The sequence below is a fragment of the Salmo salar genome, chromosome ssa12 (assembly GCF_905237065.1).
Source record: "Salmo salar chromosome ssa12, Ssal_v3.1, whole genome shotgun sequence".
In the NCBI taxonomy this organism is placed as follows: Eukaryota; Metazoa; Chordata; class Actinopteri; order Salmoniformes; family Salmonidae; genus Salmo; species Salmo salar.
The window spans coordinates 51384625-51410451 of record NC_059453.1 but is presented as its reverse complement, the minus strand read 5'-3'; the positions used below and the strand labels follow the sequence as shown (position 1 = coordinate 51410451).

At 41.0% G+C, this 25827-nt stretch overlaps 1 protein-coding gene across 2 annotated transcripts in view; it reads right to left on the bottom strand.

The window, feature by feature from the left end:
• Positions 1-4094: 4094 nt before the first annotated feature.
• The window catches only part of LOC106565187 (ubiquitin-associated protein 1), a 33814-nt gene continuing 12081 nt past the window's right edge, over positions 4095-25827 (bottom strand). For both annotated transcript variants that reach the window (XM_014132033.2, XM_014132032.2), the window contains exons 2-7: positions 21044-21084; positions 20821-20945; positions 16112-16888; positions 15675-15821; positions 7230-7331; positions 4095-6883 (exon numbers count right to left, since the gene is read on the bottom strand). In XM_014132033.2, coding sequence (XP_013987508.1) covers positions 6743-6883; positions 7230-7331; positions 15675-15821; positions 16112-16888; positions 20821-20945; positions 21044-21077 — 1326 coding nt within the window. In that variant the 5' untranslated portion in view covers positions 21078-21084 and the 3' untranslated portion in view covers positions 4095-6742. The remainder of the gene's footprint in view (positions 6884-7229; positions 7332-15674; positions 15822-16111; positions 16889-20820; positions 20946-21043; positions 21085-25827) is intronic.

Sequence of the window (25827 nt, the reverse complement as noted above, 5' to 3'; positions counted from 1 at the left end):
CGGCAACGACAAGACAGCCTATAGGGAGGAGGTCAGAGACCTGGTCGTGTGGTGCCAGGACAACAACCTCTTCCTCAACGTGATCAAGACAAAGGAGATGATTGTGGACTACAGGAAAAGGAGGACCGAGCACGCTCCCATTCTCATCGACGGGGCTGTAGTGGCGCAGGTTGAGAGCTTCAAGTCCCTTGGTGTCCATCACCAACAAACTAACATGGTCCAAGCACACCAAGACAGCCGTGAAGAGAGCACGACAAAACCTATTCCCCCTCAGGAGACTGAAAAGATTTGGCATGAGTCCTCAGATCCTCAAAAGTTTCTACAGCTGCACCATCAAGAGCATCCTGACTGGTTGCATCACTGCCTGGTATGGCAACTGCTCAGCCTGCGACGCAAGGCACTACAGAGTGTAGTGTGTATGGCCCAGTACATCACTGGGGCCAAGCTTCCTGCTTGGCCCCAGTGATGTTCCATACCCACAAAAAGCTTCTCTCAAAATGTTGGGCACAAATTTGCTTACACCCATTTTATTGAGCATTTTCCTTTGCCAAGATAATCCATCCACCTGACAGGTGTGGCATATCAAGAAGCTGATTAAACATGATCATTACACAGGTGCCCCTTGTGCTGGGGACAATAAAAGGCCACTAAAATGTGTAGTTGTGTCACACAACAAAATGCCATGAATGTCTCAAGTTTATGGAGCGTGCAATTGGCATGCTGACTGTAGGAATGTCCACCAGGGCTGTTGCCAGAGAATTTAATGTTCATGTCTCTACCATAAGCCGCCTCCAATGTTTTAGAGAATTTGGCAGTACGTCCAACCGGCCTCACAACCGCAGACCACGTGTAATCATGCCAGCCCAAGACCTCTACATCCGGCTTCTTCACCTGCAGGATCGTCTGAGACCAGCCACCCGGGACAGCTGATGAAACTGTGGGTTTGCACAACAGAATAATTTCTGCAAACTGTCAGAAACCCTCTCAGGGAAGCTCACCTGCGTGCTCATCATCCTCACTAAGGTCTTGACTTGACTACAGTTTGGCGTTGTAACCGACTTCAATGGACAAATGCTCACCTTTGATGGCCACTGGCACACTGGAGAAGTGTGCTCTTCACGGATGAATCCCGGTTTCAACTCTACCGGGCAGATGACAGACAGCGTGTATGGTGTCAAATGGGGGAGCGGTTTTATGATGTCAACATTGTGAACAGAGTGCCCCATGGTGGCGGTGGGGTTATGGTATGGGCATGTATAAGCTACGGACAACAAACACAATTGCATTTTATCGATGCCTATTTCAATGCACAGAGATACCGTGATGAGATCCATTGCCCATTGTCGTGCCATTCATCCGCTGCCATCACCTGATATTAAAGTATGATCATGCACCGCCCCATGTCGCAAGGATCTGTACACAATTCCTGGAACCTGAAAATGTCCCAGTTCTTTCATGGCCTGAATACGCACCAGACATGTCACCCAATGAGCATATTTGGAATGCTCTGGATCAACGTGTATATCAGGATGTTCCAGTTCCCGCAAATATCCAGCAACTTTGCACAGCCATTGAAGAGGAGTGGGACAACATTCCAAAAGGCTACAATCAACAGCCTGAACAACTCTATGCAAAGAATATGTGTCGCGCTGAATGAGCCAAATGGTCACTCCAGATACTGACTGGTTTTCTGATCTACCTTGTTTTTTTAAGGTATCTGTGACCAACAAATGCATATCTGTATTCCCAGTAATGTGTAATACATACAGTATATTAGGGCCTAATGAATTTCTGTCAAGTGACTGATTTCCTTATATGAACTGTAACTCAGTCAAATCTTTGAAATGATTGCGTTTATATTTTTTGTTCATAACACAGTTCCTAGAGTTTCCCAGTCATAGCCTGCCTAGGCTATATGCCTGTGATCAGTCACAGGTAGGCATAACTTCGTTTTTTTCAAATGTGTATTATTGGCTCTGGCAGTATTATTATCAACACTAGACAGACACTTTTTAACTATACATGTCAGAAGAAGGCAGTGGGAGGCCCCTAAATGGCAGGTAATCCAAAGAAAGACGAGGAGTAGGCGGCCGGCACATTGCAATAAACTTTTAGTTAACTATTAACAGAATATATTTACAAAGGAATAGATGTCGGAGTAGTCAGCATAGTACATCAAGATGCACAACTGCAACGCGTTTTGACTAGTCTTCCTCAAGCAGTGGAGATCCATAATGCCCATTATCGTTAGCGGTTACCCAGGCTAGCTAGCTTTATAAAAGCCTGAATAGATCTCGCTTCAATCGTAGTATACCACTCTGGTTTGAGTGCCAGAGCGCAGAATAATTGAAATTACGAACCTAGCACCAAGTTGGTATGACAGTAAACATTGGCTCAAAAACTGAAGTTGTTGCCAGTAACACAGTTATTTATTAACCCTCGAGATAAACAAACAGTATTTCCAACTCTGCTAGGCCGAGTAAAATAATCGGACTGAGGGGTTCTCTCATTTGTGTCTGAAAGTAACTAGCAAGCCAGCCAACGTTTGCCAGTTTGGGCGCTTGACTGCCTTTGAGGTCAGAAAGCTCAAATCAACCCTACTCCTCTGCCAGAGCACCCAGTGTGCGCTCTGAACGCTCCGAGAGCATATGGACAAACATTGGAGTTTGCAGCCAAGTGCACAGACAGATTTGAGGTCAGGCTACTTGTGTTCACAGGTCCTAGAAGACTGGTTACTTAAGTACTAGTAGGTGTAAGCAGCAGTGGTGTAAAGTAACCAAGTAAACATACTTTTAAGTACTACTTAAGTCTTTTTGTGTGCTTTAATATTTATATTTGTTTACTTTTACTCCACTACATTCCTAATAGAAAATATATACTTTTTACTACCATACATTTTCCACAAGGTTGACATTTGTCATGAGTATTGTCCTGGAGGCAGAACAGAACAATTTCCCCTTAGATAGGCCAGTTGCAATGTAAAAAATTGGCTATATTGTAAATATTCAGGAAAACAAAAAAATAAGCTTTTTGGTCTTAATTTAAGGTTAGGGTTAGCAGTGTGCATAAAGTTAGTTTTTCAGATTTTATGACTTTGTGGCTGTGACAGATAGTGACCACTCTGCAGAGCTGCCCCCACAACAAGATTCATGATGAAAAACGCTAACCTGCACATTTTCTGAAACCCAAAAGTAATTGTTACATTTCGAATGCTCAGGCAGAAGAGCAATATGGTCCAATTTATGCACCTATCAATATAACGCATTGTCACCCCTACTGCCTCCGATCTGGTGGACTCACTAAACACAAATACTGCGTTTGTAAATGTGGAGTGTTGGAGTTTGCCCCTGACCTGGCTGTCCTTAAAAAAAAAAGTAAACAAGAACATTGTGCTATCTGGTTTGCTTAATACAAGGAATTTGATGCATAGCATTTTTACTCAAGTATGAAAATTGAGTACTTTTTCCACCACTATACTTCAGTACATTTTAAACCAGACACTTTTACTCAAGTAGTATTTATGTATTTTTTCCATTAAAGTATCTTTACTTTTATTCAAGTATAACAACAGAGTACTTTTTCCACCACTGGTTAGCAGTGTGGTTATTGCTCTATGCAGCCCGTCAATGGGCAGCCGAGCTTCAATCATATTGCTTTCACCTATACAGCTCTTTGAGATCTGTGTGAACACAGAAAGGCATTTTTCACACTGGCAGTTTCAAAGGGTTTCAAAATGGAACCGGGAATGGAACAAACATAGGTAGATCATATAACAGTACAGGTCAGGCTCTGATGTCAAAGTTAGTAATAGAATATGAACAGAACAGCCCATCTGCTTTGACTCAGGCAGCAAAAATAAAAGCACCATTTTTTGGTTTTGTTTTGCTGACCACTCCACAACACTGGAAGTTTCTCGCCATTACCCACAATGCTCAGGGAACAATCATCTCTTTGCATTGTTGTTGTCGCGTCTAACAATTGCTACCAAACCATTGTGCTGCTGTACAAACCAAGTGAAAAAGCGTACCATAGCTAGAATTTATTGAATTATTTGTTTTCCAATAACCATTGATAAAAAACACCAAGACACCTTATCAATAGTAACAGCCACACCATTGAAAAGATGTGCATGTTTAATCACATTGAAGAACTGCCAAATGATTCAGGAGGATACAGAATATTTTTTAATTTATTTTAAAATAAACTTTCAGGAGCTACCAGGAACATCACATATCATTAAGATATCAAACTCCAGATTCGTCATATCAGACCAGCCCTTCCCAAGTCTCATTGACTCACAAAAAAAAAAAAAAAAGTTAGGATTAGACCCAATAATGTCCACAATGAAAAAAAGCAGGCTAGCACTTTTTGTTCTCTCAACCATCAACGTGTTCCATGTGGCTTGGCTTCTTGTGCCCCCCTCCCCAAAGAAGTCTGTCGTGTTCAAAGGAAAATGTACAAGTTATCAGGAGGCTGAAGTTCCCCTTTAGTTCAGAGCAAGGTCTGAACTAAAGGTGTTTTAGTATCTGCAGGTAAGTGGATCCTTCTGTGTTAAGGGGCACACACAGTCATATATGTATTGGCAACATACAATCAATAGAAAGATCAAACTCTACATATGCCCTCAATGCCAGATTCTTCTTACAATAGGCCGACGTGATTTTTGTCAACCTGTAACAATTGTTCGTTCACGTCTTGATGGCAGAACTAGATACAACCTCTGAGCAAAGTGCCAATTTTCAGTCATGTTCCCATGTACTGCTTTTCAGATCATCTCATAATGTGTCACAAGATCCACTTGATTACCCGAAGATCAAGAACGCATTCTAAAGAGATCTCCCCATGATTAACAGAGGAGATCAAGACTGTTGAATTCTATAAAATAGATCTCCCCTTGATTACCAAAGCGCGATCAAGACTGTTGTATTTTAAAGAAATATTTTGTCATCTTCAAAAAGTAATCTTGAAGCGTGAATCGACTGGCTGTTTGGTTGGGAAAGGGCAGAGATACTTTTCTGTGTAAGATTCACACATGAAATGGAAAGCATCATCATGGCACTTCAAAAATACCTGTAGACTTATACACACAGATCAGTAGTCAAAAGGGTCGATGCAAGGTGAAAACATATCTACAATGAAGTACAATTAGAACATAAAATATCACCATAACGAATTTGGTTCATATCTAAACGGGTAAGATGTTTAATCTTCTGACCTGTTCTTGGAAGATTCCTATGCATGACACAAGGGGGAGGCCAAAACACATTCAGACCAGCATGAATGTGTGACGAGTCAGACAAACACTATTCATAGTTGATAGTGAAGCATGAACTCCAATAAATGACCGCAAACAACGAAATCAAATATTTTCTTCTACAGCTTTCCTCCTCCAGTGAGCGTGTCTCCAGCAAAGGCCATCCGTCATTTTGGGATTTGCTCATTGCTCAGGGATGCCAAAAGTACACTGGGTCTGAAAAAGGTGCCCATCTGTCACATAAAACATCTATTGCACAAAAGTTTTGGTTGCAGAACAACCTAAAACTAACATTTCAATTTCTCTCGTCTCTCTGTCCAGTCTATCGACCCCAATAGGGACCGTTTCAAAGCACCATCATTTTGCTTGCTTATAATTTTTTATTCATATTGATCTCATTATTAAATCAGTGTACTTTTTAAATAAGTAAATATCTAATGTTGGTGTGTGTGTGTGTGTCTGTGCAGTTTGTCACATCTCTGTGCCATTGGGTGCTTGTATGCATTTGGACATGTTTTATATTTCCTGCAAAATAATTGACAATCTCTTCTCCACTGGCCTTGCAGTCTGTTCCAGTGCAGGAGGAGCCAACAGGCAGTAGGAACAGTTAATTACTGTTAATGCCCTTCCTAAAACAGAAAGCAAAGAATCTCAAAAAAAAAGGACACCAGGGGAAAAAATAAAATGAATGCGTGTCCGTTCTAACAGAGACAAATGAACAAGGAAAGTAACAGCATAGAAAAGATGAGATCTGTGAAAGCCAGTCGCAGGAATAGGGCACTTCTTGGAGTCAGTTCTCTGTTCTGTGATGATGCGTTTTTAGGTTGTGCCGCCGGTCGGTCAGTAAGTCACACATGGGCCGCTTGGCATCCCCTCCCCTCCCCTCCACCATTTTGTAGGCCTGCTCTAAATAGCAGATGATGGCAGCTTACTTAGCTGGGAGTGTCAGTGTTAACTGTTAATCTGTAGAAAGTAGAGCCTGGCTAATGGTTCCTCACAGTTCTGGGTCCATTGGTCCTTTGTACCCTCCAAGTCCCACCCACAGACTCACTGCACACCGCCAAAGTGCTGTCTAGCATCGGGTCACCTCTATATGCTCCTATGGGAAGTTCAAACCACCACGGAGCACACACACACACGTTGATCGATAGACAAGGTAAAACGGGCATGTGGTCAGCATAAAACCCCCTCAATTCACAGGTGCTCATTTGTGTCCATTTGCCCACTGCCCCACACTCTAGGAACACAAGGTCTTATTTCTCACTTATGGAAGTGTATGTGTTCACTATCTTTCTTGGAGTCACTGTGTGTGAGTGGGCCAGAGTGGGGTCATGAGCGGACATCATAGCTACATCAGGTGGGGTGGGAGTTCTCCCCTCTGTGCTGTAACTAGGTTGGGGTATGGGGACTGTGTGTGTTTAGGGGTGGAGGGGCAGGTGGTACTGGGAGGAAGCAAGCCAGGGGCCGGTGGGTGGACGATTGGGCGGCTCAACTGGCTGAGGCGTGGGACATGAGGTCCTCCAGAGCCTTGTCCTGGTCGTTGTTGTGCACTAGCAGCACCTCCTTGATGGTGTCCTTCTCAAAGCCCATCTCACAAAACCGCGTCATCAGCGATAGGAACTCCAAGGCCTGAGGAAATCATGAAAAATATGCATTGTAATTGGGAATTCTTGTTACGGACTGTTTATGTACAATTTAACTGAAAAATCGAATAAACAGAGATTGTTAAAAACATTTCAGAACAATGTTGGAGGGAGGAGAGCAGTAGATGCTTGGTGTATCCAAGTTCAGGGAAAACTGGAAGTGAATCCTACCTTAGGCCACTCGACATTTGCGTTCAAACGCATCACAGATAAGAGTTAATAGCTGGCTATTAGCGTCTTTGTTTCTGCATGTTGAGTGCATCTGTATAAACATGCATATCTCTCTCTGTGAGTGAGTGAGTGAGTGAGAGAGAGACTGTGGGTGGACTCACCTTCTCTTCAGAGTTCTGGAACGTATCTAAGCACTCCTCTATGGCACTAGGATCAAATCCCCGCTCACAAAGACGCGCGTGAGTAAACAGGTACTCCAGCACCTGGGTCACAGGATGACAGATATTGTTGCTCTTTAGGTGTGGGCTTCCTGTGTAAACCCAGACTATCTGCTAGCTAAGGGACGGATCGACATTTACAGAATGGTTACCTGAAGGAAAAAAATAGGGGAGGGTCATGTAATTTGTAATTGATGAAATTTCAGTTTAAGAATTAGTTGCTTATTAGGCTATATAGATGTGCGCCTGATGCCGCCCCTCATCTCTGATTCGCCGCTGGGTGCACAATACAAGTACGCCTATAGGCTATTTAGTGTGGTCTCAATCAAATTATCCATAGCCTATAGGCTACGAAGTGCATGCTCAGAGAAGCACAGAACAATGTTATAATATTTCTAAGATACAGTGCCTTCAGAAAGTATTCACACCCCTTGACATATTTTACATTGTTGTTTAACAGCCTAAATTTCTAAATATATTTTTTTCACCCCTCACCCATCTACACACACACAATATCCCGTAATGACAAAGTGAAAACATATTGAGAAATGTTTGCTAAATTAGTGAAAATGAAATACAGAAATCTCATTTAAATAAGTATTCAAACCCCTTTGCTATGACACTCCAAATTGAGCTCAGGTGCATCCAATTTCCTTTGATGATCCTTGAGACGTCGCTACAACTTGATTGGAATCCACCTGTGGCCAATTCAATTCTTTGGACATGATTTAGAAAGAAACACCTGTCTATTTAAGGTCCCACAGTTGACAGTGCATGTCAGAGCAGAAACTATACCAAGTCCATAGATATTCGAGATATAATTGTGATGAGGCATATTTGAGGAAGGGTATAAAACAATTGAGTGTTGAAAGTTTCAGTGGTCTCCATTTGGAAATGGAAAGAAATATGGAACTACCCAGACTCTGCCAAGAGCTGGCCGTCCGACCAAACTGAGCAACCGTGCAAGGAGGACCTTGGTCAGTGAGGTGACCAAGAACCCAATGACCACTCTGACAAAACTACAGAGTTCCTTGACTGAGATGTGAGAACCTGCCAGAAGAACAACAGTCTCTACAGCACTTCACCAATCTGGGCTTTATGGGAGAGTGGCCACTCCTGAGAAAAAGACATATGACAGCACACATGGAGTTTGCAAAAACACACGTGGAAGACTGAGCATAAAGCAAAAGATTGTGGTCTGATGAGACCAACATTTTACTCTTTGGCCTAAATGCAAAGCGCTATGTCTGGACAAAACCAGGCACAGCCCATCACCCGTCTAACACCATCTCTATTGTGAAGCATGGTGGTGGCAGCATCATGCTATTGCAGGGTTTCCCATACTGTCCTCAGGACCCCAAGGGGTACACTTTTTTATCCCAGGCATTTTTCTCACCCACATACTATAAATCTTACGACTCACTTTTGAGACATGCTACTATTTAGCATTTTTTTCAGTGAACTTGAAACTGCATATGGGGGTTATACATTTCAAATTCTTTGGAAGACTTTTCCAAAAAAAGGACAGCCGAGTATAAAAAGTTGAATTCCCCATACCACTACTAAATATAAAAGGAACATAAGTTTTACTCCTTTTAGTGGAATACTTATGGTTATCCCGAACCAAGTTAAAGTAGTTATAGGTACCATACTGTGGACAATCTAAAGTACAAGACAATTTCATTTGAGAGACACTCTCCTCCATTTTGAGCCATCCAAAGTGGGAATGGTCAAGAGTATGTGCTCGAAGATTAAGAATAATCCTGACTAATTTGATCGGAGATGTCTGCAGTTTATTTTTAATTATCTTGTGGGCACTATTGTACCAGAAAGAGCATGCATAGTTTTAGTGGCACTGAACAAGATCCACTGCCAATGCCACCATTACATTCTTATCCATCTGACATTCTTAACCATCTGACAGGGGAAAGCATGGCACAAGAAGTTATTTAGAACACATCCAAGATAATTAACTGAGTATTTTGCTGTGACTACTATGTCACAAGATGGGTCCAATAAGTGACAGCTTATTGCAATATAGCCATTTACTGACATTCAGAAGTTAAGCACTAAGGGCTTCCTCAACCACATTTTTGTCAAACAGTACAAGGAGTTTTAAGCAGTTTTCAGATCATTTATATTGAACAGAAATGGACCCAGCACACTCCCTTCCGGGACACCGCAGTTCAAGATTTTTGGGTTTAGACAGGGTCCCATCCATATCCACCATCTGTTTTCTTCCTAGCAGAAACATAGATCTACAATAACCATACCACAAAATTCCCCTCCAGATGTGGTCAGTTAGATACACCGCATTCGGACAGTATTCAGACACCTTGACTTTTCCCACATTGTTACATTACAGCCTTATTCTAAAATATATGTTTTTATTCCCCTCAATCTACACACAATACCCCATAATGACAAAGCAAAAACAGGTTTTTAGAAATTTTTGCAAATGTATTAAAAATGTAAGACTTAAATATCACATTTGCATAAGCATTCAGACCTTTTACTCTGTACTTCGTTGAAGAACCTTTGGCAGCGATTACAGCCTCGAGTCTTCTTGGGTATGACGCTACAAGCTATGGACACCTATATTTGGGGTGTTTCTCCCATTCTTCTCTGCAGATCCTCTCAAGCTCTGTCAGGTTGGACGGGAAGAGTCGCTGCACACTTATTTTCAGGTCTCTGCAGAGATGTTCGATCGGGTTCAAGTCCGGGCTCTAGCTGGGACATTGAGACTTGTCCCGAAGCCACTCTTGCGTTGTCTTGGCTGTGTGCTTAGGGTCATTGTACTGTTGGAACCGTCGCCCCAATCTGAGGTCCTGGGCCCCCGGAGCAGGTTTTCTTTTCCACAAGATATGGTCCAGAAAAACGTGCTGACAGAGATGAGCCAGGGATTGGCAACAAAACTAAAACTTGATCACCTGGTGCAAAAGAACGGCCAACAGCCTTTTTGTCATAATGCAACTTCATGCGTTTTTGAGTAGAGGAGAGAGACTTTTGGGCTAATGCACCTGCAGCGTGCAGTCTCTCCCGCATCTTACTGACATAATCCAACACATTTTTAGGGGCGCTACTGGGTGTAGGAGATAAGATATGCTCCTTCAAAACCTTTAGCGGACCCCGTGGGGTGTGTCCAAACACAAGGTCAGCAGGGCTGAACCCTAAGGACTCTTGTATTGTTTCCCTAATAGCAAATAAGACAAAGGGCACCCCCTCATCCCAATCAGTACTGGTATCCATGCAATACTTGCGTAGCATTGCCTTCAGCGTCTGATGCCAGCGTTCGAGAGCCCCTTGACTCTCTGGATGATACGGACTGGAGACCTGATGGGAAATACACAGCGTCTTTAACACACTAGAGAACAGCTTTGACATAAAGTTGGATCCCTGGTCAGTTTGGATTACTTTAGGGAGTCCAAACGTAGAGAAGAACTTCACTAATGCCTTCACCACAGTCTTAGCCGTTATTGTCCGTAGAGGAATAGCCTCTGGGTATCGAGTAGCACTGCACATTATTGTTAGTAAGAACTGGTTACCTGACCTGGTTTTCGGCAATGGACCTACACAATCAATTATCACTTTTTCAAACGGTTCCCCCACCACAGGAATCGGGCAGAGCGGCGCACGTGGAACTGTTTGATTCGTTTTCCCAGTGAGTTGACATACGTGGCATGTCTTACAGAATTGGACAACGTCAGACTTCAAACCTGGCCAAAAAAAATGTCGAAGGACTCGGTTATAAGTCTTCGTGATCCCTAAGTGTCCGGACCACGCCTGGTCATGGGCGAGTGACAGCACCTGCTGTCGGAATGGTGTAGGAACAACCACTTGACACACTTCACTCCAGTCACTAACGGTGTCATGAGCTGCCCATTTACGCATCAAAACTCCTGCTTCCATAAAGTAGGCAGTCTCTTTAGTTTTAGCTTCCTCAATGGAAGTTACCGAAGCAAAACACTTGCGAAGACTGATGTCTCCCTTTTTGACATTCAATCACCTTCTCGGGGGTGACAGTCAAAAGAATGTCATGTAATTGGGGCGCGATTTCACTTCCCCCGGGCTGTTTGTCAGAGGTGATCAGCTTCTTAGAGGTAGTACACAACCCATCCTCTTGATCAACTTCTTTAAACAAAACAGTTTTTGACAAATCTATCACGTCACCCATTTGTCTTGCCTGAGCACGAGTGACAGCACAAGCGGGGAACACATGGGGATATCTCTGTACTTTGCTCTGTTCATCTTTCCCTCAATCCTGACTAGTCTCCCAGTCCACACAGCATGACGCTGCCAGCACCATGCTTCACCGTAGGGATGGTGCTCGGTTTCCTCCAGACGTGACACTTGGCATTCAGGCCAAAAAGACTCCAATCTTGGTTTCATCAGACCAGAGAATCTTGTTGATCATGGTCTGAGAGTCTTTACCTGCCTTTTGGCAAACTCCAAGTGGTCTGTCATATGCATTTTACTGAGGAGTGGCTTACGTCTGGCAACTCTACCATAAAGGCCTGATTGGTGGAGTGCTGCAGCGATGATTGTGGAGATTGTCCCTTCTGGAAGGTTCTCCAGAGGAATTCTGGAGCTCTGTCAAAGTGACCATCGGGTTCTTGGTCACCTCCCTGACCAAGGCCCTTCTCCTCCAATTGCTCAGTTTGGCTGGGCGGCCAGCTCTAGGAAGAGTCTTGGTGGTTCCAAACTTCTTCCATTTAAGAATGGAGACACTGTGTTCTTGGGGACCTTCAATGCTGTTGAACATTTTTGCTACCCTTCCCCAGATCTGTGCCGCAACACAATCCTGTCTCGGAGCTCTACGGACAAATCCTTTGACCTCATGGCTTGGTTTTTGCTCTGACATGCACTGTCAACTGTGGGACCTTATCTAGACAGTCTCATAGCAAAGGGTTTGAATAATTATGTAAATAAGGTTTCTGTTTTTGGTTTGAAATACATTTTCAAGTATTTCTAAAAACCTGTTTTCGCTTTGTCGTTATGGGGCATTGTGTGTAGAATGATAATTTATTTTTTATTATCCATTTCAGAATAAGGCTGTAACGTAGAAAAATTTGGAAAAGGTCAAGGTGTCTGAATACTTTCCGAATGCACTGTATAGTAGGCAAGTGTCAGTGGAATGAGATTTCCTAAAGCCAGATTGGAGCTCATATAGTAGGTATTGTAAGGTAAATATGACTCAATCTGCTCGAACAATCTTTTCCATGACCTTTGATAAAATACACAGGATTGAGACAGATCATAGGAACTAAATTGGCCTAACTTACTCCCTTTTTTATACAGAAGAATGACCCTAGTTCAGTAGACAGATTTACAAAATGTGAGTTACTCAGGGGGTGATAATTACCGTAGCATCCCTTAAATCTGTCAGGAATGTTGTCAAGGCCAGTTGCTTTGGAATGGTCAAGTTCTTTCAGCTTCTCACAGCTGACTCAGATGCTTTTCCATTTGAAAAAGTATCTGCTTGAATCCCCTGCTGTGAGTAAATCTGCTGGACTTGACTCTCCCCATAACCGGGTTGACTAGGTAACTTGCTAACTAATGTATTAGCTATACCCAAGACGACAAAGCGGTTATCACCGCCAAAGATGCTTCTTCAAAGTATTGACTCAGGGATGTGAATACTTACGTAAATTAGATATTTCTGTATTTCATTTTCAATACATTTGCAAAAATTTCTAAAAACACATTTGCACTGTCATTACGGGGTAATGTGTGTGAATCCATTTAAGCCATTTGGAACTCAGGCTGTAACAACAAAATGTGGAATAAGTCAAGGAGTATGAATACTTTCTGAAGGCACTGTATGTACATAAAAAGGTAAGTATATAGTGACTAGGCAACACGATAGATAATAATGGGTGTTATTATTCACATTATTAGCCCAAAAACGTTTTTTGGGGGGTTATTATATTACAGCCGGAAAGTATTTCGCTACACCCGCAATAACATCTGCTAAATGTGACCAATAAAATTTGATTCGCATCTGTTATCCTCAAGTCTAAGAAGCAGTAGATCTGTTCTATGTGCGCTATGCTTCCTATTTTGAAGTTTTGTTTTTGCATCTTTTACATCAGGTCCAAACAGCTGAAAATACAATGTTTTTGGTTAAGGAAAATATTTCACACCGGTTTAGACTGTACAATGATTTTCTACACTATACTTGCTGTTTTTGTCAAACTGAAATTAGGCAAACTATTAGAATTTTTGCAACCAGGAAATGGCAGCACGATTTCTGCATCTTTAATCCATTTTTAAATCAGGCTGTAATAAAACAAAATGTGGAATAAATCAAGGGGTATGAATACTTTCTGAAGGCACTGTATGTGAGTGAAACGTGCTTGTCCTACCTAGCCATCATAACCCCAAGTAAAAAAAAAAATAATTAAACACCCTCCCAAACGTTAAAAAAATATTTTCACATCACGATCCCCCCCGGTACTGTAAAAAAAAGTGCACATTCTCCTCCTTCGCTAAATTACCTCAACATGTTTATGACCACAAATAACAATAATTATAATGACCCTGTGTTTATAAAATGCGGATATGGACTTAGCCTTTTCAGCATACTTTTGTGGCACAGTCGCAGGGCTACGGGCCAGAAAGTTGAGGGTTCGCCGTCCACCAGACAAGCTCGCTGGCTCTCCCTGCCTGTCATTAAACTACGATCAAAACCGGCTGCAGACAATGATCAGCTGGGGGGGGGGAAATCAGATTTTTTTTTTACCTATTGATGCTATATTTATATAACATCTAAGCAACATATTTTCCACCAACATGTTTCTGTGCCAATGCACCACACAACCAATAAGCATAGCATACCGATTTCGGGTGCGTCAACATCAAAGTTAAGAGTTTTTTTCAACACCCCAATCAAATAGATTACGTTAATCTCTACAGACAGAAAATACATCCCTCCCTACCTTGTATCCAGTATCGAAGGTTTGGCTAGAAAATTGTAACAGAGGTCTCTTTTCATTCATCAAATTGCATGACAGGTGCACAGTTTGGCTGCTGGAATTATATTTTGGACGAATGTGCGCAGATTTGAAATAGCCTAATCAGATTAAAACATTTTGACTGGTTGTGTTTATGACACATAAAAAGGTATACATTGTAAACATTAAAAATAAATATTTAGGCTATATTGAAGCGTTAGGTTCTAGGTGTGCGAGGAATAGCCGCTTGGATCGGAGGAGGCAGAACAGAGAGTGCGTTAAGCTTTCCTGAATATGTGGCCACATTATTATAGGTTGACTTGGGAGAATAATCAGCTGCAACACACAGCGGATCTCAGTATCAGAATTTAAAAAAATAAACTGCCAGACTGGCCTGCTACTGTGCCTTTCCGTTATTAAAATGCAATTTCATTTCCGTTCAAAGCCTAGAGTATAATTTTGTACTCACTTGAATACAACAACTCAATTATTCACTGCATTGTGGTGTTGTAGGCTAGTCTACATACTTTTATTTTTCCCAAAAAAATATTATCAATGGGGGAGCTTTTTGAACTGCGTGTCTCATGTTTTCACTTTATATTGAAAATTGGTGCAGCTTTTAATGATTTTGTGTATAGTATGATTTCTAGTTAGCCTCTTGCAGATCTGGACAAATTATCCACCTACACTATTGTCATTATGAATGGTGGATAGAGGGCAGGATAAACCGTTAGACTGGTAGACTACATTGAACTGTAGTGTAGTTAGTGCGCAGAAAAGTCAAACCTGCAAAATGGCGAATGTAAACCGAATGTAAACGAAAAGAACGCACTATCCTCCGTGCCCAATATAAAAAGAAACACCGCCCACGCAAAAAAAGTGAAACAACCCTCCCCTATTTTGGACCACTGCCCCCACACCAGTAATTTCCTGTCCCTTAATATTCTTTGTTGATTAGAGGGATAGCTAAATCCACAATATTGTACTGGAGTGATGCTTGAGGATGGGTATCCAAATAAAGCTAGCAGGAAAACTACCATAAACATCCACTGCGTATCATTACATTGTTAGCTAATGTTTATTCATTAACAAGCCCCTAACATGTCTGTTGTGTCTGATGCCATCATAGTGTTGAGGGTTGCATTAAACCAAGGTGGTGGATGGTGTCGAGACAAAAAAACGCTACATAAATTCAATTTATTTATTCACAACCACCATCCCCATGTTGTTGCCTGGTGGACTTCTAAAGCCACATGTCGTGAACACGCACAATCACATAACGCAGGCACCTGATGATTTCAGAGTCAACCATGGGCGCAATGGGCAGTGAGTGAGCGACATCAGAATCAAATAGAACATTTCTTTATAATAGATCTCTATGGAGAAATGGGCTTAGGCTGCTGTGGCCAAGAGGAGGGAGAGCGGAGGGGCGCACCTGCTCCACGTTCTGGCCTCGCTTCTGCATGGCCCGCAGGACCCCTTCGTAAGAGTAGCCCATGGCCACTATGGTCTCCACACATTGCCGTTCACTGGGGGAGAGGCTGAGCATCGCCCCGCTGCATGGGAGAGGACCTGTATTTATCTATGGAGGGAGAGAGTTTTTGTAGTGTCATCTGTATACGGGTAAAAAAAATATATATATATATATATATATATATATATATATATATATATATATATATATATATATATATATATATATATATATATATATATATATATATATATACACACACACACACACACACACACACACACACATCTTCCTCTTGTCCAGAAAACCTCGAAGCCTTTGAGAAGTTTCAGAGAATTAAGCAAAACATTCAGTAATTGAAACTAAGCAAGGCATGTGTGTGTGTGTGCAAAGCTCACCTGCTTTGGTGCCCCATTTTGGGTGTGTTGGGTATGATTGGGTGGCTCCTCTCTCTTCTGCTGGGGTGCCGGCGGGCTGCCGTTGGGTAGGCTACGTGGTACAGGGGCCAGACAGTAGGAGTCAAAGATCGAGTCCCCGGGGTCTGACAGCTTGGGGAAGGTCAGCGAGCGGATGTTGCAGGGCCGGTCAGGGTCCATTGTCTGTCCCCGAGCCAGATCCCCGGCTCTGTCCATGTCCTGTAGCACCACAAGCCCGTTGGGTTTGTGGGCAAAGACCGTTTTGGCTGGAAGGCTGGTGGCGGGGAGCTGGGGTGGAGGGGTGCTGCCTCGAGATGCTGGCCTGGGTTGGGGTGCCTCAGGCGGGGATGGAGTCTGCGGCTGGGGCTGGCTCTGGAGGATGTTGCGCAGCTCCTCCCTATCGTCCAGTGTCTTGAGCTCCAGCTTGTCGAAGGGGTCCTCCTCGCGCTCAAAGTCAGCCAGGTTAAGGTACTGTGGGGTCGGGATGCTGGGAGCGGTCTGCCTGGCTGGGGCAGGCAGTGGGGTGAGAATAGCATTGTGGCGCAAGCTGGCCATCAGCGGGTTCATTGCAGGCGGGAGAGCGTCCTGCTCCTCGGCAGGGAATGGTCTCTTCCCCCCGCAGGCCGATCCCCCGTCAGGGTCCTGGGCAGGGGGCGAGTGCTCCCTGCTCTCTAGCTCCGCCCTGGCCGCCTCTGCAGCCCGGGCCTCAGCCAGCTCCGCCCCCCAGCGCACGCTCCGCCTCTCCAGGGAGAAATCATACTGCAGTGCCCAGAGAAGAGGGAAGAGAGAGAACCCGGCGGGACTAGTTAGTGAGCAGCAGCAGACATGGGATTAAAGGAATGGAGATTAATCAATCCAGCTGAACCTGGTCAAGTCATGAGCAGTGGTGTAAAGTACTTAAGTAAAAATACTTTCAAGTACTACTTAAGTAGTTTTTGGGGTATCTGTACTTTACTATTTAGGCGAACTTCTACTTCGCTACATTCCTAAAGAAAACAATGTACTTTTTACTCCATAGATTTTCCCTGACACACAAAAGTACTTGTTACATTTGGACAAGAAAATGGTCCAATTCACACACTTATCCGTGGTCATCTACTGCCTCCGATCTGGCGGACTCACCAAACACAAATGCTTAGTTTGTAGTGTTGGAGTGTGCCCCTGGCTATCTGTCAAAATTGTGCCGTCTGGTTTGCTTAATAGAAGGAATTTGAAATGATTTATTCTTTTACTTTTGATACTTAAGTACATTTTAGCAATTCCATTTACTTTTGATAGTTAAGTATATTTAAAACCAAATACTTTTACTCAAATAGTAGTTTACAAGGTGACCGTCACTCAAGTTAACTTTAGAAAAAAGATCTTTATTTTTACTCAAGTATGACAATTGAGTACTTTTTCCACCCAATGGTTATGAGATAGGTCTCATTCATGAGGAGCATGTGCACATTATCGATGCAACCATGGTTTAAATGACACACTACCTTTAATAAGTGCCCCCCAAAAATAATGGGATGGACTGGACCGAGACCATTTCTCAATGCCAACATTGACATTTTAACAGTTAGAGGTGCCCCCCTAATACAGACTCGGGATGTGACAATTGTGAAAATGTCTTAATGTTTAAAACGCCACTTGTTTATCGGTTTTCCGTTAAAACAATAAGATTCCTAAAATTCCATGTGAATTCACAATGCAGCTGCACTGCTGTCAGCAAAGCTTTGGGTCTCACGGTGTCCCTTTCAGATGGTTAAGCATTGCAACTGTAGTACCATTACTGTACCTCAAGTCCACCTCACAAAGTTCGCATTTCTTTCTCATTTAACTTCTCAAAAGGTGATCTGCGTGATCTGAAAAGTCAGTCAATTGATCAATAATACTCTGAGAAAAATTGTTTCTTTAATTTACAATCTGTAGAAACTATGAGAAGCTGAAGGATGGGAATAAAAACAAACAAAAAGATAACTAATGTAAAAGATACTGTGTCCATAAAATGTATATAGTATGAACAGTTAAAGTCGGAAGTTTACATACACTTAGGTTGGAGTCATTAAAACTCGTTTTTCAACAACTCCACAAATTTCTTGTTAACAAACTATAGTTTTGGAAAGTCGGTTAGGGCATCTACTTTGTGCATGACAAGTCATTTTTCCAAAAATGGTTTACAGATAGTTTATTTCACTTCACTGTATCACAATTCCAGTGGGTCAGACGTTAACATACACTAAGTTGGCTGTACCTTTAAACAGCTTGGAAAATTCCAGAAAATTATGTCATGGCTTTAGAAGCTTCTGATAGGCTAATTGACATAATTTGAGTCAATTGGAGGTGTACCTGTGGATGTATTTCAAGGCCTACCTTCAAACTCAGTGCCTCTTTGCTTGACATCATGGGAAAATCAAAAGAAATCAGCCAAGACCTCAGAAAAAAAATTGTAGACCTCAACAAGTCTGGTTCACCCTTGGGAGCAATTTCCAAATGCCTGAAGGTACCACGTTCATCTGTACAAACAATAGTATCCAAGTATTAACACCATGGGACCACGTAGCCATCATACCGCTCAGGATGGAGATGCGTTCTGTCTCCTAGAGATGAACGTACTTTGGTGCGAAAAGTGCAAATCAATCCCAGAACAACAGCAAAGGACCTTGTGAAGATGCTGGAGGAAACAGGTACAAAAGTATCTATATCCACAGTAAAACAAGTCCTATATCGATATATCCTAAAAGGCCACTCAGCAAGGAAGACGCCACTGCTCCAAAACTGCCATAAAAAAGCCAGACTACGGTTTGCAACTGCACATGGGGACAAAGATCGTACTTTTTGGAGAAATGTCCTCTGGTCTGATGAAACAAAAATAGAACTGTTTGGCCATAATGACCACTGTTATATTTGGAGGAAAAAGGGGGAGGCTTGCAAGCAGAAGAACACCATCCCAACCGGGAAGCACTGGGGTGGCAGCATCATGTTGTGGGGGTGCTTTGCTGCAGGAGGGATTGGTGCACTTCAAAATAAATGGCATCATGAGGCAGGAAAATTAAGGGGATATATTGAAGCAACATCTCAAGACATCAGTCAGGAAGTTAAAGCTTGGTCGCAAATGGGTCTTCCAAATGGACAATGACCCCAAGCATACTTCCAAAGTTGTGGCAAAATGGCTTAAGGACAAAGTCAAGGTATTGGGAGTGGCCATCACAAAGCCTTGACCTCAAATCCTATAGAACATTTGTGGGCAGAACTGAAAAGGCGTGTGCGAGCAAGGAGGCCTACAAACCTGACTCAGTTACACCAGCTCTGTCAGGAGGAATGGGAACAAAATTCATCCAACTTATTGTGTGAAGCTTGTGGAAGGCTACCCGAAACATTTGACCCAACAATTTAAAGGCAATGCTACCAAATACTAATTGAGTGTATGTAAACTTCTGACCCACTGGGAATGTGATGAAAGAAATAAAATATTAAATAAATCATTCTCTCTACTATTATTCTGACATTTCACTTTCTTTAAATAAAGTGGTGATCCTAACTGACCTAAGATAGAGATTTTTTTCTAGGATAAAATGTCAGGAATTGTGAAACACTTTAGCCAAATACATTTAAACTCAGTTTATGTAAACTTCCGACTTCAACTGTATAAGCTGGGAGTAGGAGCCTTAGTGTTATTGTCCATTAGTTTACTCCTATTAATGGAGGGGTGGTAGGGTTAGGGGGAAAATAAGAAAAAAATATAAGGGGGATTGGAAATGATGCAGACAATTACATTGATAGAAGCCACAATCTATATGCAATATTAAATCAGCTTTAATATTAAATCTTAAAGCTGATCCACCCTCTTGCCTTTCTCTGCCATTTTTTCAACTGTTAACGACAATGACATAAGTGGAGGAGCATCGACTCCAAAATAATTGATTCCTCTACTCCTTGCACGTCGACTCCCAATGTCGACTACCATTTCTGAGATTCAGGATTCCTAAGATTAAGTATTTTTGAAAAAGGAGGAGACTAATTAGTTGCGGTACTTCCGAGAACAAAAACACTTGCATCTTTCATAGCAAACTAGCAAGGGACGGAGAGAAAGGGGAGGGGCACAGAATAGGCAGGTCAGACAGTCAGAAATGTGCACTAGGCCTATCTGCAATAGAATGCTGTATCTCACAATTTCTTGGCTTGCAATGTCTCAGAACTTCAGTAAAGCAGGGCATCATCAATGAATAGGCTACAATATTTTGATGAGCGAGATGGAACACTTCGCTCTCACACAGTATCTGAGCACGTGCATGGGTTCGCATCACACTGTTCAGTGCGGTAGCGAGGGCACCAAAACAGCAGAGAAGTTGAGCCTCGAGCTTCAATGCTCTTACTTGTTACGGAAATTGTCCCACTAGGCCTATACTGTTTGCTTTCTGCATCTACATCATATGGCTGAGTCTACCTTTCAATTACCCAACTTTTCCCAGGCCTTTATAGCCTTTCGTCTAGTTAGGCTATAACACAGAAAATAATGTTTTGTGTTAACTGCACTTTGATTGTATTTTTTTTTATATTGCGTAATTTTGTAAGTGTTTCGGTTACGTATTTTTCTTAACGTTAAGGATCCCAGACTAATATAAAGAGGGTGCAATACAAATCACCCCCAAGCATCCCAGTCATTGAAACCCTTGATGCAACAGCGCCAAAGTCAGAAGACTTACCTGCAGATTGGCGAGCACAGAGTCACAGTCAGGCAGGCAGATGCCAACGGGAAGCCCCACTTTGGCAGGGCAGCGGAACTTATCGTTGATTTTGAAGGGAACGTCATCAAGGTAGCTAATGGGTCCTGGAAAAACAGTTTGAGAAGGTGGCCTGAATGAAAATTACACCAAAATGAGCAGACGGATGGAGAAAATGAAGAGGCAGAAAGACAGACACACTCACCATTGTTGTGGGTATCAGACTTCCTCGCAGCCATTTAGAGTCTAAAACACACACAGAGCTCATGAGTGGACGCAGTGAAACAAAACCGAGATCAACACCACATCTACCATTACAACTGTATCCCTGCCTGTCCATACCTGACCAGAGTTGCATCATGGTAAGGTTACAGGTTTTGGATACACAAAAAATAAGCACATCATCACATTTTAACATTGCATTTAGGTAATTTAGCAGACACTTATCTAGAGCAATGCATTCAACTAAAGTTAGGTAACACCACATATCAGTCAACTATTTTATTTATTAAAACTGTAGATGTTTCAACCGTCATGTAGCCTACATCAGAATGACTATAAGGTGGCGTGCTTCTGGTGAGCCCTCCCCTCCAAAAAGCTCCAAGACAGCTAAGCAAGCCCCCCTCTGTGCAGACAGTGACATGTCCCCAGGTGCACAGGGCCAATTAAGGCTGGGCAATATAGCTAAAATACCACATACTGTCAAATATGGGAAAAATATTGTGATGACGTTTTTAATGGTATTTTGTGTTTTTTAAAGCTGCAATATGTAACTTTTTGGGAAACCGAACCAAATTCACATAGAAATGTGAGTTATAGATGTGATTCTCATTGAAAGCAAGTCTAAGAAGCTTAATCAAGCTAGTCGTCTTGATTACTTTCTTATGTCATTCTCTCTTGCACCAAAAGTTTAAAAAGTGGTGATAGTGGACAGAATGCGGTCGGATCATCACATAATCAGCATCTATGTTACTCTTACAGAATTTCCACGTGGGCGAGGATATTGGAACTTTAAATCAAAGCCTACTGGATGATAACTTAGTTACATTCTTCTGTCCTAGTTATAAATGACTTTTTCCCCCGACTTAACATAGGTACAGCAGATCCCCTTATTGTATGGGACACTTTTAAATGTGCCTTTAGAGGCCATGCAATTCAGTACTCATCTATACAACAAAAACAATTTAGATCAAAAGAGCACATATTAACAAAGGAAATTGAAGGACTAACAGTACAGTTAGATAGCAATAAAACCTGCACCATAGAGGCACAGAATAAGTTAGAAGAAAAACAAAAAGAAATGGAGGAACTTATTCAAGAAAGATTCAGTGTAATATATTATACAAATAAAGCGAACTGGATGGAATATGGGGGAAAATCCACCAAATTCTTTTTCAATCTTCAACATAGAAATGCTACCAAAAAAAATGTATTGAAAATTGTTACAAATGGAGTCACGAATGACACACCAAATTATATTTTGAAAGAGGAAGTACTTCAAGAATATGTTTTCGTTTCAGTCTCCTCCATCTCCACTAACCGAAGCGAATTGAATGGATTTTCCCCCCTATTAATAATGTAAAATTAACATCTGTCCAGAAAGACTCATGTGAAGGCCAAATTACAGAGGAGGAACTTCTTGATTCAAGTAAAGCCTTTAAGGCTGAGAAAACTCCAGGGCTGGATGGCATACCAGTGGAAGTATACCAAACTTTTTTTTATATACTCAGAGGACCATTATTAGCATGTTTTAACCACCCCTATATAAACTGTAGATTATTGGACACGCAACAAGAAGGTCTGATTTCATTATTACTGAAACAGGATCCAAGTGGTGTGTATGTATGTATGTGTGTATATATATATATATATATATATATATATAGATTCAGTCCATTGAAAAAATTGGAGGCCTCTTACAGTGTTGTGATGCAAAATTTCTAGGTAAATGCTTGGCGCATAGAATTAAAAAGGTATCGTCAGATATTATTCATCCTAATCAGATATGTTTTTTACATGGACGATACATTGGAGGTAATATATGACAAGTACTGGAAACAATAGAATACTATGAAATATCGGGAAAACCAGGCCTGGTTTTCATAGCTGATTTTGGAAAGGCTTTTGATAAAGTACGACTGGAGTTTATATATATAAATGCCTACAATATTTCAATTTTGGAGAATCTCTTATAAAATGGGTTAAAGTTATGTATAGTAACCCTAGGTGTAAAATAGTAAATAATGGCTACATCTCAGAAAGTATTAAACTGTCAAGAAGAGTAAAACAAGGTTGTCCACTATCGGCATATCTATTTATTATTGCCATTGAAATGTTAGCTGTTAAAATTAAACCCAACAATAACATTAAGGGATTAGAAATCCATGGCTTAAAAATAAAAGTGTCATTGTACACTGATGATTCATGTTGTTTTCTTTTAAAACCACAATTAGAATCCCTCCACAGCCTCAGAGGATCTAGATACTTTTGCTAACCTCTCCGGATTAAAACCAAATTATGATAAGTGTACTATATTACATATTGAATCACAAAAAATAAGTATTCAACTTTTACATTAATGTGTAGTTTACCAATAAAATGGTCTGACAGGGATGTGGACATAGTCGGTATACAAATCCCGAAAAAAATAAATGATCTCACTCCAGTAAATTTTTATAGAAAGTTAGCAAACATAGATAAGATCTTGTTATCATGGAAAGGAAAATACTTGTCTATTTGTTGGAAAATCACCCTGATTAACTCTTTAGTCATATCACAGTTTTCCTATTTGCTTATGCCTACACCTAGTGACCTGCTTTTTAAATTATATGAACAAAAAAAATATTCCATTTTATTTGGGGAAGGGCCTATTTATATAACAAATATGAATTCGGAGGGCAGAAATTATTCAATATTAAAGCATTAGACCTCTCACTAAAGGCATCAGTCATACAAAAGTTATACTTAAATCCGAAATGGTTCTCTAGTAAATTAGTAAGAATGTCTCACCCCATGTTCAAGAATGGCCTTTTCCCCTTTATTCAGATTACAACTGCTCACTTCTGGTTATTTGAAAACGAAATTTCCAAAACATAGTTCTTTTTTAAACAAGCCTTAGAAAGTTGGTTGCAATTTCAGTTTAATCCACCTGAAAAGACTAAACAAATAATACAAAAAAAAAATGTAAAACTCAATTATAGTAATTGATAAAACATTTTAAAAATGATAAAATGTTTCAAAAAGTTTAATTTTTGTAAATGATATCATAAATAGGACTGGTGGAGTTGTGTCACACATGCATCTAACACAGACATATGGAAATGTCTGCTCTGCCCAAAATTACAACCAACTAATTGCAACATTACCACAAAAATGGAAGAGGCAAGTAGAAGGGGGAAAAAGTAAGGAACTTGTCTGTAGGCCCTGCAATAAAAACCATAAATGGTTAAAAGAAAATTGTGAAAAATAAAAACATACCAAAAAATGTACAGCTGTGCCATATAAATTGCAAAATAGTTGGGAAGAGAAGTTCAATGTACCAATTCCATGGCACATGGTTTATGAATTGACACGCAAAATAACAGCAGATTCAAAAATAGAAAAATTAGAAGTTATCTTATACAAAATTCTTGTAATCAATAGAATGTTATATATAGATATATATGGGGGATACAATCTTCCCAGCTCTGCAGTTTTTACTGCGAGGAGGCAGAGTCATTAGATCATTTATTTTGGTACTGTCCATATGTAGCTCGTTTTTGGTCACAGGTCCAGGAATGGCTGAAGAATTGCAACATTTACCTAGAACTAACGCTGCAAATCGCAATATTGGGTGATTTTAAAAGTCATAATCAATAATTTTATAATTATTTTAGCAAAAATGTTTCTTTAATTTACAATCTGTAGAAGCTATGAGAAGAGAAAGGTTCAGTACTTTTGTGAAGCATCACAGCACAGGTGAAAATATATGCCAAATAGAAATACAAAATGGATGGTGTTAAGAGATAGATGGGAGGGGTTGAATGGAGCTGAAGGGTGGGACTAATAAAACAAGATAACCAATGTAAAACATACGGGGTCTGTAAAATGTATATAGGTTCAGAAATTGTGAAATAGTACAGTTACAAATATAAATCAAACTGGATGGAATCAGAAATAAAGGAAGGACTAAAAACAAACAAAATATCACTATTGTAAAATAGATTATGTCTGTAAAATGTGTATAATATGAAGGTAGAAGCCTAAGTGTTATTGTTTATTAGTTGACTCCAATTGGGGGAGGGGTGGAAGGGTTTGCAGGGAATAACAAAGGAATATTTAAACACAAAAAAGTGTACACAGTTGAAGTCGGAAGTTTACATACACTTATGCTGGAGTCATTAAAACTCGTTTTTCAACCACTCCACAAAATTCTCAACAAACTATAGTTTTGGCAAGTCGGTTAGGACATCTACTTTGTGCATGACAAGTCATTTTTCCAACAATTGTTTACAGAGAGATTATTTCATGTATAATTCACTGTATCACAATTCCAGTGGGTCAGAAGTCTACATACACTAAGTTGATTGAGCCTTTAAACAGCTTGTTAAATTCAATCAAATGATGTAATGGCTTTAGAAACTTCTGATAGGCTAATTGACATCATTTGAGTCAATTGGAGGTGTACCTGTGGATATATTTCAAGGCCTACCTTCAAACTCAGTGCCTCTTTGCTTGACATTATGGGAAAATCAAAAGAAATCAGCCAAGACCTCAGAAAAAAAATTGTAGACTTCTACAAGTCTGGTTCATCCTTGGGAGCAATTTCCAAACGCCTGAAGGTACCACGTTCATCTGTACAAACAATAGTACACAAGTATTAACACCATGGGACCACGCACCCGTCATAACGCTCAGGAAAGAGACGCGTTCTGTCTTCTAGAGATGAACGTACTTTGGTGCGAAAAGTGCAAATCAATCCCAAAACAGCAAAGGACCTTGTAAAGATGC